This window comes from Sminthopsis crassicaudata, chromosome 1 (genome assembly GCF_048593235.1).
Source record: "Sminthopsis crassicaudata isolate SCR6 chromosome 1, ASM4859323v1, whole genome shotgun sequence".
In the NCBI taxonomy this organism is placed as follows: Eukaryota; Metazoa; Chordata; class Mammalia; order Dasyuromorphia; family Dasyuridae; genus Sminthopsis; species Sminthopsis crassicaudata.
Window position 1 is genome coordinate 55790116 of NC_133617.1, and position 18939 is coordinate 55809054.

Sequence of the window (18939 nt, forward strand, 5' to 3'; positions counted from 1 at the left end):
ACATACAGGTCTCTTTCCTCCTTTAAGATCTCTTTGGATTATAAGCCCAGTAGAAACACTGCTGGGTCAAAGGGTATGCACAGTTTGACAACATTTTGAGCATAGTTCCAACTAGCCCGTTCTTTTTACAAATGAGAACTAGGATTGAGTGAAATCTGATGGCTCCAAGTTCTGTTATTTTGACATGCATCACAGTGCCTCAGTGCTCCTATTCAACAAAACAGGAACTCAACAAACATTTAAAAAATATCTACTATGTACAATGCACCTTGCCCCAAAAAACTTTCCTCAACACAGCTCTAAGTAGGTATTTTTGTTCCCATTTTATAGATGAGTTAAAATGAGACTGAGTGAGGTTAAGTGGTTTGTGGTAACAGAGCCAGTAAGTGTTAAAGCTGGACTCTAACCTTGGGTGTCTGATTTCAGAAGGCTTTTTCCCCTCTTTGAAGATCTGGAATATGGCCTGGAATTTAGAATTTGGGATCAACTTTAACAGCTAAAAACATCAGAGATTTCTCTCAGATGTAACCTCAGGGCTGGTGAACAGTTAAAAACTCATCCTCTATCTTTGCTTTATCTTGCCCTTTTTTTTTTTTTGTAGGGTACAGCTGAAAGTTCCTTTTCATCTTCTTTAAAATAAATGATAATAAAATGGCTTGTGAAGAGGTGATCCAGAGCCTCAGGGCCATTTTGATGCTTACCATTTGGAACTCTCTGAGCTCCACATGAATAAAAGCCCTTTTCTTTGTAGCTGGGACTTCTCAGTTATTTCTTTGAAACAGAATTAATTCAGTTCAAATGAATGCTTTGCCTGAAACTGTGGTCCCTTAGGAGCTGAGAGATGAATTGACCTGTAAATTAGCAAGTGAAAAGAGGTACTCTGAATCTCAGTTTGACCAGGAGGGGAGATGCTATACCTCAACCTAGTGCAGTCTATTTTGTGTTTGATAGTCATTCAACAAACATTTGGTTAAGCATCTTGTTTACTGTTATGGAAATGGAAGGAATTTCGGATAAATGAAACTAGTTTTAGTAGGAGTGATTTATCCTTACTCTGTGAGAAAAATAGTAAATTATTTTCATTTAACAGATGGCACAACTGAGATTTAGAATGTGTGACTTGTTCATGATCCAACAGAGATAGTAAGTGACTAAACTAGGATTCCTGCTCTTCTGATTTCATCCAGTGCTCTTTCCAGTTAGCTGTGCTGCCTTCCTAAGAGCAAAGAGGAGTAGGAAGGGCTGAGATTATTCCTGTTCCTATCATGAAGGAAAAGATTTGAGATTCAAGGAAGGTTTTCTGGCGTTCTAGAACAAGAGGCAGAAATTAAGAGAGTGCCTGCCAGTGATGAGTGAGGTCCTGGGTAACTAAAAGTGGGTTTGGGGAGCCTACCTTAGGTCAGATTAATTATCAAGCCAGGGCATTGGCTTGGCCAGGATCGATTTTTCACAAAGGTCTTTAAAAGAGAAGCTAATGCAGGAGGGCATGCCTGCCTTTCAAGAAGCTACATTTTTGTCTCTCAACAACTCAACTTTTCAGAAAATGCAGGTTAACTGAAAGTGCATTGTCAGAGAGAGACCAGGTTGATAGACATGGAAAATAGCACAGAAATCCAATGTTTTAAATCCTAGATGGCCAGATGTTGCATTAGTTTCCCTTTGCAATGTTGGGGAGCACAAACACCCTTAGAAAACCAAAATCCTACACTCAGGAGAAATGGGGATCATTTTATAAGAAATTATCTTCTGAAAAGGGCATAACCTATTTCTGGGCATCCCCCAACTTTAGGTCCATCACTTGCTACCCAGTAAGCAAAGTGATAACAAATGTACCCCAAGATATTGCTGGGTTCTTGATTTATCCTGCCTTAATTGAGAAGTAGAACAAAAAGAAAAAATATTGGGGTTCATATTTCCTTTGTACCTGTGTTAGATGTCATACAAATTTCTACCTTTTGGTGAGGAGAAGATCCTGCCTTTTGGCACCAAATGATGGGATTTGGTAGCAATTCACATGTGAATAATTCACAATGGCTTTCTCTTTGCCAAAAGGTACTTTTATGTTTGAGAAGGGGTTATGGACAAAATGAGATAAAATAGACACCAAGAGTGGTAAATATGAAATGGATTTGGAAGAGCATATAGTTAATAACAAGAGGGTTTTTAGCAGTTGCCAAGGAAAAAGACAAATTCCTCAGTGGAACTCACAATTAGCCAGGAGAAAGTGGATAGTCATAAGGTAGGCTTATAACATTGACTGACAGGTTAAGTCCTTAGAGTAGTTTAGCAACAAAAAAGTTAGCTGTAAAGAAGGAGAAATACACCATAGGGCATGGGGGAAGTGGTGAGAAGAAAGATACCATGAGGTAGAATGTCATGGTGTGCTAACCCCAATAGGAATTCAGCAAAGATAGCAAAGGTCACAGGCAGATTTATAGGGAAAATTTAACCTGGGGGGGGGGGGTTGACAGCATAACTTAAGTTTCTGGTTGGATGCAGTAAGGTGGGGTTTCCCAAGACCTCCACAGGGGATGGGCTTGTAAAGCTGAGCTGTTCCCCATCAGTATCCTTCCTTGATGTCCTCAGGGAGCATTGTAATCTCTGCCAACCCTACCTAGTTACCCAAAATGACTTCATCAGCAGGAATAAGGGAAGGAGAGGTGGAGAAGTACAGGGATACAGCCAACTTCCCCAGTTGGAAAAAAGCAGAGATTGTGATGGGGAATGGGTGAGATGATAAAGTGTGGTGAAGAGTTTGGATTAGGAAGGGAACAAGAATTTATTAAGCATCTACTATATGTCAGGCACTTTACAAAGATTATCTAATTTGAGTTTCACAGCAACCTTGGGAAATAAGTGCTATTACCATCCCCATTTTACAGTCAAGGAAATTGAGGCAAGTAGAGGTTAGTTGATTTGTCCAGGCTCACCCAGCTAATAAGTAATAAACTTTTTAAACTCTAGATCCAGAGCTCTATCTATCCATTCAGTTAGCTACCTCAAAAGACTTATGTTCAGATTTTTAAGCTAATCTCTTACTTAATCTCTATTGGTCTCAATCCTTTTGATAAAATGGAGGAACAGAACTGTTAGGTGGGGTGTGTGTATGCACATACACACACACACACACACACAAATAATTTTAGAGGTGAGGAAAGTGAGGGGCTTGCTCAGGGCTACAGAGTAGGCAGCCAAATGAATTTCTGATTTCAAATACAGTAGTCTTTTCTGTTGGACTCAGCAATTCTGACATCATTCGATTTCCCCTTTGTCCACTTGATTGATCCCTCCCCTCTAGTAGAATAAGTAAGTCCAGTTTCCCCCAGAGGATAGAATTGCATGTTTCCAGTGATCTCACCCTTTAATAATAGATTCCACCAACTTCCCTAGAAGTTGAGATACACTCTCCCAAATAGAAAGAAAAGAAATAAAGTCTGGTCCAGTCCCAGAAGGCAATTCAACAGCTTAGTTTATTAAGTGAAGATGCTAAAGGTGCCCTACAAGTCAATTGCCTGATCTTCCCGTTTCATCTTTCAACCAGACAAATGGCTTTGTTTTATTTTAGTGGGGGGAAAAAAAGGAAGGGGGGGAGGGTTTACATTTAATATTTACACACTTCATTTTAATACTGTCCAGAATCCCAGTAAAATGACCCTCAGTACAGATGATAGGGAAGTGAGTAAACTGGAGAGAACAGGCTGAAAACCAGTTGAACAAGGCGGGCAAAGTCAGCTTCCTTCTGGGCGCTGGAGGGATTATCACACAAACTGGATGAGAACAAAACTAGGGTTCTGTGGCGAAAAACTGTATTAAATGGACAAGGTGACAGATTAGAGGTGTGAGGTAATGCTGTCCACTCCTGCTGCTTCTGGAAGATATATGAGGGTAGTCCTAAATCCAATACCCTGGATTGGGGTGGGGCTGTCTTTTCTTTTAAGTTTGCTGATCAGACAGAACTATCAGGTATAAAATACCAGCTCCTGAGCAGCTGGTGAAATAGCAGACTGATGTTAAGCCTCCATCTTGGCCACCCCAGGAGTCATTGCTCCCAAAAGTTAAGTCCTTCCCCTTTGGGTTGATCACTCCAACAACAGCAGGTTACACGGGGAAAATCATAAAGTGCTGAACTTTGGTGAAGATTTGCCTGATGGACTCGATCACTTCTGATGGTGTAGGATTCCTGCCCCTCTGAGTCCTCAGTTCATATCCCTTAGTGTTGGCAGCACGTAAGCAGGAACACACACATACCACTCTCACACTGAGAGCATAAAGGAGCAAACCAGGTTAACAGCTGCGTGGTACAGATAGCATCCCTATGATGGGATAAAGGCTTTAAGTGATAGTTGTGTTTGGTATATGACAATTTGGTTCCTCTGGCCCCAGTGTATGGATATCAATTGTTCAAGTACCACAAACTGCCCCTTTCTCTTCCCCAGGAAACCCTATGTCTGTGACACTCCCTGCTCTCCCCCCATTCCCCACTGGAGGATGATGTGAACAAAGCTGATGTGGTGTGAGGGAATGAGAGAGGAGGAGGGGAGGTCAGCTGACCCTGTCACTGCTTCGGGGCAGCAGGCAGCTAACTTGGGGAGGCTTGGCTATCCAGCTACTCTTAAAGCTTCAGCCCCATTTTTGGCACCCGCCTCATAAGGCGGTGTTGATTGAACACAGACGCTAGGACATGATTCCCTCTGGTCCCAGTGAGGGAGCAGTACCTGCTCTTTCATATCAGCATGCTTCCTTCAAAGACAGAATGAGTTGTCCAGATTCACTTCTGATGGTTTCCCATGAGTACCTGGAGTGTTGGTTACCAAGCCTCTGAGGTTGGGAAGGGAGAGACCGTGTTCTGATTGGCTTCGGTACAGCTCCTAGGACAAGTTAGCACAATAGGAAGCAGAAGGTTCCTAATCCTTTGCTCAAAGAGTTAGAACCAAATACACACCCTGAAGTGTAGCACCAGTTACGCTATGGAATAATGCTATGCTCCTGTAGATCTCCAACACTCCATCATGTGTCCATCAGATCAGCCAACCCTCACTCCCTTGGGAGGTAGATCTGGCAGAAGTTCTCCCCATTTTGAAGTTTGGGGAAACAGGCACAGAACGGTGAAGCAGCCTGCCCAGATCACCCAGCCAGCTGGTGGGGGCCGGGCACAGCGCTGAGGCCCCTCCTCCAGAATCTTCTAATGTTTTTCCTAGGACAAAAGGTTGTGGGTTGGGTTAACTACTGGTTGTGAGCACTTGGGACTCCCATCTCTTTTCCATCCAGAGTTTTACTGTTAAGACTGATAACAGTAACAGTATGTCTTCACCTTTTTCAGTCTGCAAACTTTCCAGGTCAAATTTTCACTCTTAAAGACATCTTATATTTGAATGTTACATCCAGTAATAAGCAATATCGAATGGGCAGCTGAACATTAGCTCTAACATTCACTAAAACCAGGCATCCTATATCTCCATACTTATAATCTCTGGCTACAGATTGGGTAGACAGGTTCTACAACCCAACTGTCTTGTCCTTGCTGAATGGGAAACAATGCCTTCCCTTTACCATATTGTTTCTGTTAAAATAGAGACACAGAATTAAAAGTATTTTTGGAAAACACCCCCAATTTCAGAGTCTAGGCTTGGAGGATCCCTGTAAAAGTATCTATCCCCTCCTCTTATTTCTACAAGACTGAAGTATCCAATGATTTGTGTGAAAGGGAAATGAGTATGAAATCACTCCTTGTGTTTTGGTTCCACTTCCAGAGACAGATTGCAGATATACATATCAAGTCTCCTTGCAAATTAGCATAGGGAGGAAAAATCTCCATGTGAATTGGGTCAATCTCGAGCCTAAAGGGCTTCTTGGCAAAAAAGCACATTGACTCAACTCCCCAATATGAACTGTTGGAGATGCAACCCCCAAATATGATAAATTCCGGACTGGGAGATGGCTTCTTAAGTACAGTCCCAAAGCTCCCAACAATTGACTTTGTCATACGGTCCCTTGAAATGGTGGCCATGAATGAATTTGGCTAAGTGGCCTGCCATGACTGAAGAGGTATCAGCAAGAAAGAGAAGTGTTTTTCCAGGCTTCTGAAGGTAAATTTTCCTTCTGTAGACTTGGCAAATAAGGACCTGATACTGATCAAGTCCAATGGAAGGCTGTTTTCCTTTCCCCAGAGAAACAGTTAATAGAATAAATTGAACCCATATGCCCTTCTATTTGTCTAATGCTTATCAATCTACTTGCTCTATGTATTCTATTCTTCCCAGAATCACAAAACATTCAAGCTAGAAGGAACCCTAGGAATCTCTAGTCCAACCCCACCATTTTACAGAGATAACTGAAACTTAGTTTGCCCAAGTTTCACATAGATTGAGCCTGTGCTGCACTCCATGAGGAGTGGTTCTTTGCAAAAGCAGCTGGAAAACAGTTTTGCAAAGAAGTTTTCTGGAATCCAGGATTCCACTGGGAAAGAGGTTACTGGCTCTTTCCAGTGATAATACTTTTAACTGGAAACACTCTAATTCCTAAGCTAAATCTGAGTGGCTAAAGACACGTCGTCCTTCCAATGGGGCTCTAGACTGAAATATCTGAAGGTGTCTCTTCAACAAACCCTATCTCTGGAATACAGAATGAGAAGATCAAGCTATTTCAAAGCCAAGGAAGAAGGAGACAGTAAGAGGGACAAACAAGGCCCAAGAAGAATTCAATCATTCAATCATAACCCTAGGTGGGCTAGGGTTCACTGATTGTTACCTCTTCCATGGTGTCTGTAGGAAATAAGTTGTGGCTTCAATCCAGTTCCCAGTGGATGAGTCACCACCATACAAAGCTACAGTTCAATTAGCAAAATCAGCCAAACATCTTCTGGCCCTTTCATTTTCTGCCTTTTTCCCTCTCCTGCTTCTGATCCTCCTCACATCCATTATATGGCACAGTATAGGTTGATACCTCTGATACAGATTTCTTCCCTCTCTACCCTGGATCTTCAGCCCAGTAGCAAACTGAAGTTAGCCACATGGGGAGATCACTCCCTCAGCAGTCTTGCTAATTGTTTGACCTTTCACATTTGTTCACAGAATTTCAGCTACAAAGAATTTCAGACTTGATATAGTCTAACTCTAACCCATAACTTAAAAAGGAATCTCCTCTATTGTTTCCTTGACAGATGGTCAGCCAACCTCTTCTTGAAGAATTCCAGTGATGAGAAACCCCACCACCTTCTGAGGCAGGTCACTTCACTTCTGGACAGTTCTAAATGTTTGGAAATGCCTTCTTACACAGCAAACTCAAAATCTTCCTCTTTGTGGGGTCCACATGTCTCTTAGATCTGCCCCCTGGGGCCAAACAGAAAACAATCAGTTCTCTGACCTTATTAAGTACATTCTTTCCAGAGTCTTGGCTTAGCCAAAGTCCAGAAGGCAGTTTGTCTCTTCTTGTCAGTGAAACTCAAAATTTTACTTCCTAGAGAAAACACTGGACTCTTGCAATTTTGCATTTTTAACAAAAAGTCATTAAAAAAAAACCCAAATAGATGTTTTCGCACTCCCCACATCTCCCAAAATATCACATACTAGCAGTTGACTCTGCTCTCTACAATCTTTTTAAAGTGCAGCTTTACAACAGAAGGACTTTGTCCTTGAAGCAGCTCACCAGACCCTCACTTTCCAATCCCTCTCCAGGCTTCTCTCTGCTTCTCCTTTTTCTGCCATCCATATCTGTATTCTTTGGTCCCTCCTGTGGTTCAGTTTCTGAGCGGGCTCAGTGCTGGTTAGTTCACCAGTTAGCATGTGGCAAGTGCTAAGGAGGATGCATGCTCGTCCTGCTAGTTTTCTGACAGATCTTCCTACATCTAGTCAGCTACCCCAACAACGGGCCTTGTTGGGAACTAGACAACAGATTATGGATAGCTCAGTGCTTGCAAACTCTGTTCCAATTGCTTGTGGATCTTAATGCCATCCACCTGCTAAAAGCACAATCAGCTTTACTTGGGTGCTTCTTAAAGTCTTGACTTCCTGCCAGGAATACTCAATCCTCCCTAAGTCAGCATTACCTCATGACTCTGGAGGTGAGCCCACACTAGCTAAAGGAAAGAGCTACCCAGGGAAAAAGAGATCAAAGCCAGAGTGAGAAAACTAATATTCACCTGTCTTCTTGCCTATCCTCTTACCTTTCCCTCTCATGGGTCAGGCTTACAGTGGGACATCAAGGGAGCGGTGTCAACATCAGTTCCAGGCTTGTGGAGTAACCCCCTCACCTCCCTATTAAATAAGGTGCAATTCTCGAATTGTCTCAGATCCCTTTCAGCCCCATTTCCAAGCTGGTTTATATAACACAGACAAAACTCAGTAAATTAGTCATTACCGAATTACTGGGTTGCATTAATTACAGGCATTTGGCCCTGCCACCAACAGTTCTGCATCTGGTGGGTTCTGTGCCTGCTCCCTCTCTGGCCCTCCCCAGGGCTTCCCCCTATCTGGAAGTCTCCTTCCTGGGCTTCCCATGGCGTTGACAAGCTGTAATTCATCTATATGATGTTTATAACTGGTTATTAGTGCTGGGTATTCGAGATAAAGCATGCAGCAGAGAGATCTGCATTAAGGCTTGGCTAGAAGGTGCTTTCCGCTTGGGCACAGGGAGGCGGCAGTCCCAGCCAGGGATCTTACTCTGTTTGGGGCACTGAGCTGCTGATGTGCCCTGGGGGCAGCATGCTGGTGAACCATTCCTTGCTCAGAAGAAGGTCACACAGCACGCTTCCTTGCCTCAGCCTTCTGGGCTTTCCTTAGAGACACCTCTCTCTCCCTGGACTTAACTGGCCCTGGGGTGTCTCCTCCCACTGCCTTCCTCTCATTGCTCCTTCCTGGGTGCCAAAGCATCAGACCCTTCTCTGTTCCCGTTCCTCTCCCTACTTCCCAAGGAAAGTCTCTCCCCTCATGGTGGAGGGAGAGCCCTTAATGACATGGCCATATCTTAGAGAAGGGGATACCCAGCTTTGGACTCTTTCCCCACAGTGCCCTAGGCTTTGTGGGTTAAAAAAAAAATCCGTCATCCGTTATCTCCACCTTCCGGGAAGGAAAGGTTTCTGGCAACCGGGCTGTGGCCTGACACGGAGAGGAAGGAGGAAAGCCTGGTCAGACGAGGGGCCAGCAGTTCCAGGTCCGGGACCTTGGCCAGTCTCTCCCCACCCCGCCACGGCCCAGGTCTGAGCCGCTGATCTTTGAGAGCTCATTTCTCTTGTACTTAGCTGAGTATGAAATAAGAAAGCAGCTTCTTGAAGTTCTTTGTACAGGGGCATCTTCCACGAGCGCAGCTTGCTGCCGCCAGGGTAGTGTTGGGAAGCCTGAGCAGGCTAGGGCCGGAGGGGCGAGGCGGGGAGAGGAGGCGGGCCAGACGAGGTTCTATTCACCCTGGAGGCTGACAGCTTTCTCCACAGCTTTGTCGGTCGTGGCTGGCACCACCATGGGGCTGGGGATGTAATTGAAGGGGGTGACCCGGGCGGCTCGGCTGGGGGAGCCGTGGCGGCTGGAGGGGAAGCCCCCCGCCGGGGCCGCCAGCCCCTCGTGGGCAAAGGCGATGGCGGCAGCCACCTTGGAGCTCAGCCCGTCCACGTCGCTGCCGATGAAGGGGGCCTGCGCGCCGCTGCCCGGGCCGCTCGCCGCGTTCTTGGGGGGCTCCCGGTTCTCCAGGGTGGGAGAGGTGCTGGAGTTGGTTTTAGAAGTGGAGAAGTCTTCGGTCTGGACCACGGCGTCGCTGGTCTTCCTCTGGGGAGCCGGGCCGTCCTCCTGCACCGTGCCGACCAGAGGCAGGGCGGTGGGGGGGAGCGTGCTCTTCAGGATCTGGGGGATGTCTTCATCCCGAATCCTCCGCCACGTGCCCTTGGTGGCCGCGGCCGGAGCCGCACGGCCCTCCCCCGCCCCTACCTGGGGAGGAGGCTGGGGCTCGCCATCGCTCCGCCTCCGCCCGGCCTCGGGCCCTTGCGCCAGGGCAGGGGCTGGGCTGGCCGACCTCTTGACCACGTTGATGTGGGGGGAGGAGGAGTAGCGCTTGAAGGGCTCGGGGGCGGGCGCGGCGATCTTGACGGGTAAGCGGGAGGGACTCTCGGAGCTGGTCCGGCGGGGCGGGCGCTCCCCTGGTGACGCTCTGGGGCCGGCCGGGGGCCCGCCTTTGGCCGCTTTGAGCTCCTCACAACGAGAAGAGCAGAGGAAGACGGCGGGGACGCCGGGCCGGCTGCGGCGCGGGGAGCTGTTCTGGGACAGGGGGGCGGCGGCCTCGGAGCGGTGCCGCAGGAGGAGGTTGGAAGACTCCTTGATGAAGGTCAGCTGCCTCAGGAAGCCGGAACGGTCGGACTCGCTGCCGCTGGAGCGGGTCGAGGGCACTCGGACCAGATTGAGCCTGGCCCCGGCCTTGGCCCCGGCCCCCTGCTCCTCTGGCACAGGCGGCGTGTTCTTCCCTGGGAACGGCTTCCTGGCCGGCTTCTGCATGAACGGGATCCGGACGGGAGATTTCTGAGTCTTGTGCTGTCTGGAGAGCAGAGCCTTCACCGGCCTGGCCTGAGGGCTGCCCGTGCCCGCTTTACCCCCAGGGGCGGGCACCGGCTTGCTCGTCTGGGAAGAGGGGGGGGACTTCTTGGATGATGCCTGGGAGGGGGTGGAGGTTTGGGAAGAGCCTGAGGAGGGGGTCTTGGCCATCCGGGCAGGTGGGGTGGCACTTCTCTTGGGCAGTGTCAGCTCTGCCATCTCTGAGATTTTCCCTGGCCGGTGGAGGCTCCGGGACCTCTGCTGATTGAGAGGGAGGGGTTTGGCAGGGGGCTCAGTCTTGGGCACAGCCTTCTTGGGGGGAGAGCGTGGCTTGGGGGACCCCTTGGGCAGGGTGGGCATGTAGATGACCGTCCGGCCCCGGAACACGGCTGGCAGGTTGGACACGGGTTTCTGGGCATTGGCTGGCTTTTCTGGGCCCCGGGATGTCCGGCGGTTGAGGGTCCGGGCCTCCCCTCCTCGGGCCTCCCCTCCTTTCTTGCTTTCGCCAGCAGTCTTGGTTTGCTCTTTCTTTTCCACCTCTCCTCCAGCTTCCTTCCCCCTGCGCTTCTGCTCCTCCCTTCCGAGGGTAAGCTGCAGAGTGGACCCCACCGACAGCCCGGACACAAAGGAGAGGATGGAATCACACTCAGACGAGGGCTCCCTGGACAAGGAGGTTGCCGCCGCTGCGGCCTGGTGCAGCCACGTCACGATGGAGTTGGCGCCATCTTGAATAGCCTGCCACTCCACGCTGTCCAGATCGGAGGCTCGGTCGGAGGCCGCTTCCTCGCCCAGTTCCCTCCGTAACTCGGCCTTGCGCTCCTTGCTGCCGGCTGCCTTGGGGCCCCCTTGCTTGGGCTTGCGCTCAGCCTTACGGTGCCGGGCTGCGTGGCGCTGTCTTTTGGGCATCGCGGAACCGATGCACCTTTGCAGCAGATCTTCGTCTGAGTTGAGGCTCGGTGAGCTGGGAGAACTGTCCCGACCAGGAGCCGGTGGGGGGGGCTTAGTGTGGATGGGTTTGCGGGCCTGCAGGTGGGATGGGCCCCCTTTGTTGGGTGGCTGCCCACCATCCCTATCTGAAAGGTCCAGGTCACTGAGTGAGCTCACGGAGGAGCTTAAGGAGTAGCAGGGCGGAGTCTCATCTGCGATCAGTTTGTGCTGGGACTTGGTGGGCACCCGGGGCCGCATGGAGGCTGGGGGTCCTGCTTTGGGCTTGGGTTCTGTTTCTTTTTTTCCTGCCCGATGGTCCTTCTTTGGAGCCCGGCCTCCCATGGGTGTCTTCCGGGCCGGGGCCTCAGGAGCTTCATCTGAATCATTCTCATAGAAGCAGTAAACTGCCTCTTCAGTGGGTGTAGTGTGACAGAATGACTGGAAGGCAACATCCCCATGCCCTCCATTTGGATGTGAGCTGTCTCCCCTGGCACGGCTGTCCCTCTCGGAGTGGGCACTCCTGGGCCGGCTGACAGTCAGTTCTAGGCCGGGCAGGTTCTTGAGAGAGCCTCGGCTAGGTTCGGTGCTCCTGTTTGAGAGAGGGAGGCCAGCCCCTCCCCCCCTGTGCTTGTAGGTACCTGCCATCTTGGTTGGAGTAGAATGGCTGGAAGTGACCCGCCGAGAGGCGGGCTCCCTCCTCTCAGCCCGCTGCCCCTGGCTGTCCTTGGACGGATACTGAAGAGTCTCGTCACTGAGTGAGGTGGCGCTGGAGAAGTTGACTGGCGTGCCTTCAGCCGAGTCTGTGAAGGAATCCTCCTCTTTATACGGGCTGCGGGAAGGCCGGGGGGTCCTGGCCGCTAAGCTGGGATGGGCATGCGCGGGCACCAGCATGTAGACGGGCACATGTAGTCCCTTCTTCCCCGGAGGCAAGCCCGGCACCAGGGCTGTCTTGACCTTTCGGAAGCGGGAGGGCATCGCTGAGCTGATGCATTCCTTCAGGATCTCCAGGTCATCCTCAGAGTGGGTCTCCATGCGGGGCCGGCCCCCCCGGGGCCCATCCAGCCGCTCCTCCCGCCCGGGCTCCTCCCGCTTTTCGTGGCCCGCAAAGTGAAGTCCACCTCCACGCTCGGGGAAAGGGGGCAGGAGCTTGAGCTCCACGTCCTTCTGCACATAGTGCTCATGGAGGGGCAGAGCGCTGAGGCTGGAGGCGCAGGAGAAGTTCTCGTCGGGCTTCTCCACTGTGAAGTAGATGGTGCTGTCGAGGTCTGGGGGCAGCTGGAAGCGTTCCTTGAAGTCGGTGATGTCCATGAACTTCTTGACATTGTTCTCCCACTGCAGGTTGAACTGGCTGGTCTCCCGTTCTGGAAGGGGGGTCTTGCTGCGGCTGGGGGGCATGGTCTGCCCTGGGCTGTCGGGAAGCTCACTGGGGCTCACGGTGCCGCTCACCATCTCACTGCAGGGGTCACTCTGGATGGAGCTGGCAATGGAGGGGCTCTCAAAGCTGCCCAGGGAGCTGACGGAGCTGCAGCGGCTCATGACGAGGGGAGTCTCCTGGATGTAATTCTCAGAGGAGCTGGAGGGTGTCATGTCTTCTTGTCGGGAGGGGGAGGCACCCTCATTGCCCCGGTCACCCCGGGGGGCGGGAATGGCCACGGGCAGGGAGGCGGTCCCTCGGGGCCTCCAATCCTCCACGCCATCATCCTCTCCCTCCCCGGGTCCTGGCTCCTCGAGGATCTCCAGGGACGAGTCACTGTCCAGGTCGTTGTCTTCACTGTGGCTTCTCCCATCCATGCCGTGGTCGGCAGAGGAGAGGGAAGAGAGGGAGGAACAACGGGAGAAGCAGATGGGAGTATCTTCCACCGAGTACTTCTGTAGGGTCTCTGCCGCAGGAGCAGGGGGGGCTGGGGCTGCCAGTTTTTCTGGGATCCTGCTCAGACCCTCTGAACACTTTAGAGTGCCCGGGGGCAGCCAGGCCTGCTTCCGGGCCAAGGAGCTACTCCCGGTGCCGGGAAAGGGAACAGCCCCGACCTTGGCCATGCCCTCCAGCAGAGGCACATGCTGGTAGGAGGGCGACAGCTTGATGGTGTGCACCTGGGCGTCAGGGGCAAGCTTGCCCTCCCCATCTTTTGGGGCCCACTCCCCAGGGAATACTGCTGGCCTGTGCAGCCCGTCAGGCATTTCTGGCCCTTGCAGGACAGCGGGCTCCTGAGCTGGAGGCTCTCTCCTGTCCGGCTGGGTGGCCACAACGTTCTTGAGGTCCAGGCGGCTGGGGCGCTGCTGGTACCTCTGAAGCTCCTCTCGGTAGTCGGCAAATGAGGCCCTCGGGGAGGGCTTCATGTGTTCTCGAGGGCAGTAGCCATCGCTGGTGCTGCTGCTATTCAAGCTGTCATTGGACAGGCTGGTATAAGCTGCCTTCAGCCGGAGCAGTGGGTGGGCCCTCCCCATCCCCTCCCTCCTCCCTGGCTCAGGCAGCCGGCAGGGTGAGCAGGACTGGGCCCGGGCCTCCCGGGCCTCCCCAGGCCCTGAGGGCCAGTCTAGCCCGTGGTCCCCAGAGCTGAGGCTAAAGCTGTCCTCGGAGGAGGTGTGCAGGGCCGAGATGTCCTCCACCAGCTTGTCGATCTTGGCCACCGCCACGGACAGTTTGGTGGCCAGTTTCTCCGCTGCCGCTGCTGTCCCATCCATCACCCCCTTCTTGGCGTCCATGCTGCCCCTGCCACTGCTGCCATCCTCCTTCTCTGCCTCTGGGCCGCGGCGGGAGGGTGGCATGCGGGGCAAGGCTTGTCCTTGCAGGAAGGAACTGTTGAGGAACATGGAGAGGACAGAGGGATTGCCTACCTCCACCCCGGGCGCCAGGGCGGGCACGTCCTCGTCGTCAAAACAGCCAGAGTCGGAGGCGTAGTCCTTGACCAGGCTGTCGAGGTGGCGCAATGGTGGCTTCTTGACCACCTGACCCTTCAGGCTCTGCTTCTCCATCGTGTCCAGAGCCTCGGCCAGGTGCCTGGCATCCAGCTCGGCCTCCAGCGCCTTCTGCTTGCGTACATAGAGACTGGGCATGCAGGAGCCGGGGGAGATGACGGCCGCCGTGTCCTTGTACTTGAGGGGCCTGTGTGTGAGCAGGTTGCGCAGGGCGGCCGCGCTGCCCATCGCAATCATCTTGTGCTTGGAGTGGATCAGGTTCCGCAGCATGCTCACGGCTCCCAGGTCCCAAAGCAGCTCCTGGTCACGGGGACTCCGAGCCGACAGGTTCCACAGGGTCCCGCAGGCGTTACTCACGATGGTCAGGCTGTGCGACCTCAGGTGCTGCAGCAGAGTCTGGAGGCAGTTGTGGTCCCGTAGCACCTGCCTGGAGGAGGGGAGAAGGGAGGGACCCCCATTAAGCCCTTGCCCCACTTCAGGCTTGTGGAGCCATCCCCAAACAGAAGCGTCTGGTCAGCAGCTAGGGATCATTCACTGCAGGTCTCCATGTGGAGGCCAGGAGATGGGTTCTTGTGGGGGATGCTGTCAAGGGGAGCCCTAGTCAGGGGTGGCTTGAGCCAGCTGGCTTCAGCCCAGCAACAGTTGTGACAATGTTACCTAGGCAGTGATGGATGGGAACCAGATGCAACAGGAGGGTTAGTCCACCCGGGAGAATAAAACTGTTTCTGAGCAATCTTAGCAGTAGTTTCCAAACCAGCAGTGGCTCACTGTCCTAGAACTCTGAAGCAGGTAGGAGAGGGGAGAGGGGGCAGAAAGAGCAGAGGAGAAGCTCTGCCTAACCTGTAGTCCTCCCGGGTGGCGATGAGGCTGGACACATTCCGGAGGATGCCCCCTCCACTCTCGATGATGGCTAATGAGTTACTCTGGCACTTGTAGGTGAGAGTGCTGACCAGGAAGCCCAGGGCTCCATCCACCAAGCATATGGCAGCCTTGTTCTCCGTGCTGTGAGCCGACAAGTTCCACAGGGCACTGAGGACGCTCTTCAGTGTGGACTCCTGGGAGGAGGAGAGGAAGCCTAGTCATCTGGGGCTACCAGCTCCCACTCTGAGACTGTCTCAGCTCTCTCATACCCAAGTCTATCTGCTTCCAGCCACACCAACCTCCAACTGGTGGCTCCTCCCCTACCACTCCCATCCCCTGCTTCCCCGGAATGGATTCTTTTTTCTTGCTTTATTCCCTTCTCTCCTCCTGGGTGTGAGAGATGGAGATGGACGGAATGGTTAGAAATGACAGAAACAGAGGCGAGAGAAGGGACAGAGATGCTCGTAGAAGCTCCTTGAGGGGAAGACCTGTGGCTCTCGGCTTTACCATCATCAGGAAATTTATCAAATACTCACTCTGTGCCAGGCACTGTGCTAAATGCTAGGGACAGAGAGAAAGAAAAGACGTGGCTGGTCTCTGCCATTAAGGAGCTCACATTTAATGGTGGAGGAATGGGGAGGGGATGCAATATGTAAATAACTATTTAATACAAAATACATATGGAATAAATAGGTATTTTTATAAATATCCTTCAGCCCCTAGAGCATAAGAAAGTGTTTTGTAAATAGTTGTGTTATAATAGTATTAGATAGTAATCAGAAGGTTAGAGCGTTGTAATTAGGAGTAAGGGACAGGGACAACCCAAGTCCTAGCTGAGTAAGCTTAGACAAGTATTCATCCCCAACTCCCAGGACTACTTTGCTCATCTATAAAATAATGAAGTTTGATTGGATCGGTGGCTCCCAAATTAGGAGCCCTGGCATATACATTTCAAGGAGTGATAGATGGGTATATGTATATAAATAGATGTATGTGTATATGTGTACATATGCATGTGTGCATTTATATGTATAAGTGTATAGATGTATGTGTATGTGTGTGTGTATACACACAGACATATATATATATATATATAGATATATATATGCAAACTCATCCACATATGTGCCAGACACTGTTTTTGACCCTTCTTTAGCACCAACAAAACATTCACTGTCACTGTATAATAATCGCACATCACTTCTGCAGACTGAATAAATGATGTGTCTCACACCTCTCACAGTATTCCTAATTCTCAAATGTATGTTGATGTTGTATTTAATAAAATACACATCTGTTAAAAATGCTATAGGATTCACAGTTGCTTTTTGTCATAGTGTTGTGTTTTTTTTTTCAGTATTCACTTAGAGCACAGCTTCTGCTGGGGTGGGGGGGCAGGGAAGAGGAATGGAGCCTTCATAGTATTAAGTACATAGAGGTTCATCCTCAGACTGTTGGACTCAAGAGCCTCAGAAGCTCCTGCTAGCCTTAGATCTGGGATATCTTCTAGTCCAAGCATCACTGCTAATGCTGAGGTTGCAGGAGAGCTGATGGTGACAATGATGTAGAGATCAGAGCGGGGGAGGTCAGGACAACCTTCAATGACCCTTGTCATCTTTATTAAATCAGTGTATCCCATGGTCACCAAGAAAAAGACACCTGGTTGGGCTGGTGAATGAGATAGCTTGGAAGGTGCACTTGGGACTGGTCTGGCAATCGGGATCCCTCAAGTCACTGGCCTCCCCTCTGTTTCATACATAAAGTATCCCTTTTTCAAATATATAGAGATGCTGTCATGATTAATGCAAATCCATTCAAATCCATGATTTTAGCAATCACCAGATCCCCATAATATAGCTACTGGTGTGTGTGTGTGTGTGTGTGTGTGTGTGTGTGTGTGTGTGTGTGTGTGCGCGCGATCCCTTGAAGCTTAGAGATGGGGACAGCAGCTAAATCATGTCAGATAAGTCACCTTGGAAATTAGCATTTATATATCTCTTAAGCATGCTGGGCATTGTGCTATGTGCTTTATAAATACAATCTCATCTGATCCTCTGACAACCCAACAAGTTTGGTCCCATTTTATAGTTGAAGAAACTGAGGCAAACAGAAATTAATCGACTTGCCCAGTGTCACAAAGTAAGTATCTGGGGCTGAATTTAAACTCAGATTTTCCTGACTCTAAGCTCAGTGCTCTCTCCACTGTACCACCTAGCTGATATGAGGCTTACCTTGGTAGCTCGAAGGGCACATTGCATGAGCCCGGTCATACTGCCCACTTCCCGTAGGACCTTCTTGCTGTTGATATCTGCCCTCCAGGACAGGTTTCGAAGGATGCTGGACACCACCTGGAGGTGAGGAATAGAGAAGGATGAATGTTCAAAAGGGAAAAGTAAAGTCCTAGGCTTATATGTTAAAGGAAAAACATAAAGGATACAAAAACAGGATGAAAGGGATGTAGCTAATTTATTTTAAAGACCTAGGGCCCATACTTTTGGAAAAAAACTACAAAGAATAAAATTTGAAAATTTGAATTTATTTTTATTCTTGTTTACATATTAAAATATTTGTTTTTGACAATTCCCAAATTAAAATACTTTACTTAAAAGAAGATTTGGGAATTTAAGTGGACTAACAAACAACACAAGTGAACAGTATGAATTGGCAGTAAAAAAAAAAAAAGTTAATGCAAGCAGAAGAATAGTGTCCAGAATAAGTGAGATTTTATAGCTAATGCCATGATAAAAGTTTACAATATTATGTTCAGTTCTGGGTATCCTGTCTAAAGAACATTGACAAACTGGAGCATAGGGAACCAGAAACATGGCCAAAAAGGAGTTCTAAGAACAGGAACAGGGCCTAGAACTGGGCTAAAGCCCTTCTTGGTGACTGACTACACACCATCCAGTCCCATCCCATGATAGCCACAGACGCCCACTGCCCTCTTTTGGGTCCCGGCTCTGAGCCCATCCCATGCTCTCCATCTCAGAGTTTAACCAACTTACCTGGTGGAGCTCCTCACTGTCTGAAGCCAACTGGGCCACAATGGCCTGCATACAGCCCCGCCGGGCACACAGTGTGGCCTGTCAATGAAAGGGAAAGGATGTTTCAGTGGATGACTTAGACATCAAGGGAAGGTCCAATCTCAAAGCCTTTTCTGCTATTAGCTTGGCCATATCCCAGGGATTTTAATTCATCCTCAAGAGTAGGGTCCCCTTGATCCCCAATCCCCAGGAGGAGTACCTGGCTCTGTCATTGACCTCTATGTGACCTCCCCATCAGGGAGTTTTAGTTTTGTCCTCCATAAAATAGAGGTTAGATAGTTTGGAATTAATTCAGATTATAGGGAAAAGGGGACATGAAAAGGTACCCCAAACTCTAGACTATACAGCAATGGCTGCCTTCAGAGGTGGAAAGAATGATATAATTCAACAACAAAGTCAGTTCACAAGCAGTGAGTCTAATAAATTCTAAGCACTATTAGGTGCTGGGATTAAAAAGACCAAAATAAAAAAAATTTTAAGTCCCTGCCCTCAGGGAGCTTACAGGTTACTGTATTAACACAGTATGTGGAATATTGGAGTTGACACAGACTTGCCCGAAGTTGCATGGCTGGGTTGACTTTTTAGGACAAGAGCTAAGCCATCCTGTGGTTCCTGGAGGAAGTCCCAAGAGGATAGCCCCTTTGGTAGGGGTAGAAGGAATGGCAACATCAAACTCTCCTGGG

At 50.0% G+C, this 18939-nt stretch overlaps 1 protein-coding gene across 2 annotated transcripts in view; it reads right to left on the reverse strand.

Annotated features, from left to right (window-relative positions):
• Positions 1-3450: 3450 nt before the first annotated feature.
• Positions 3451-18939, reverse strand: part of APC2 (APC regulator of WNT signaling pathway 2) — a 49242-nt gene continuing 33753 nt past the window's right edge. For both annotated transcript variants that reach the window (XM_074304608.1, XM_074304619.1), the window contains exons 12-15: positions 18218-18295; positions 17444-17560; positions 15192-15406; positions 3451-14778 (exon numbers count right to left, since the gene is read on the reverse strand). In XM_074304608.1, coding sequence (XP_074160709.1) covers positions 9390-14778; positions 15192-15406; positions 17444-17560; positions 18218-18295 — 5799 coding nt within the window. In that variant the 3' untranslated portion in view covers positions 3451-9389. The remainder of the gene's footprint in view (positions 14779-15191; positions 15407-17443; positions 17561-18217; positions 18296-18939) is intronic.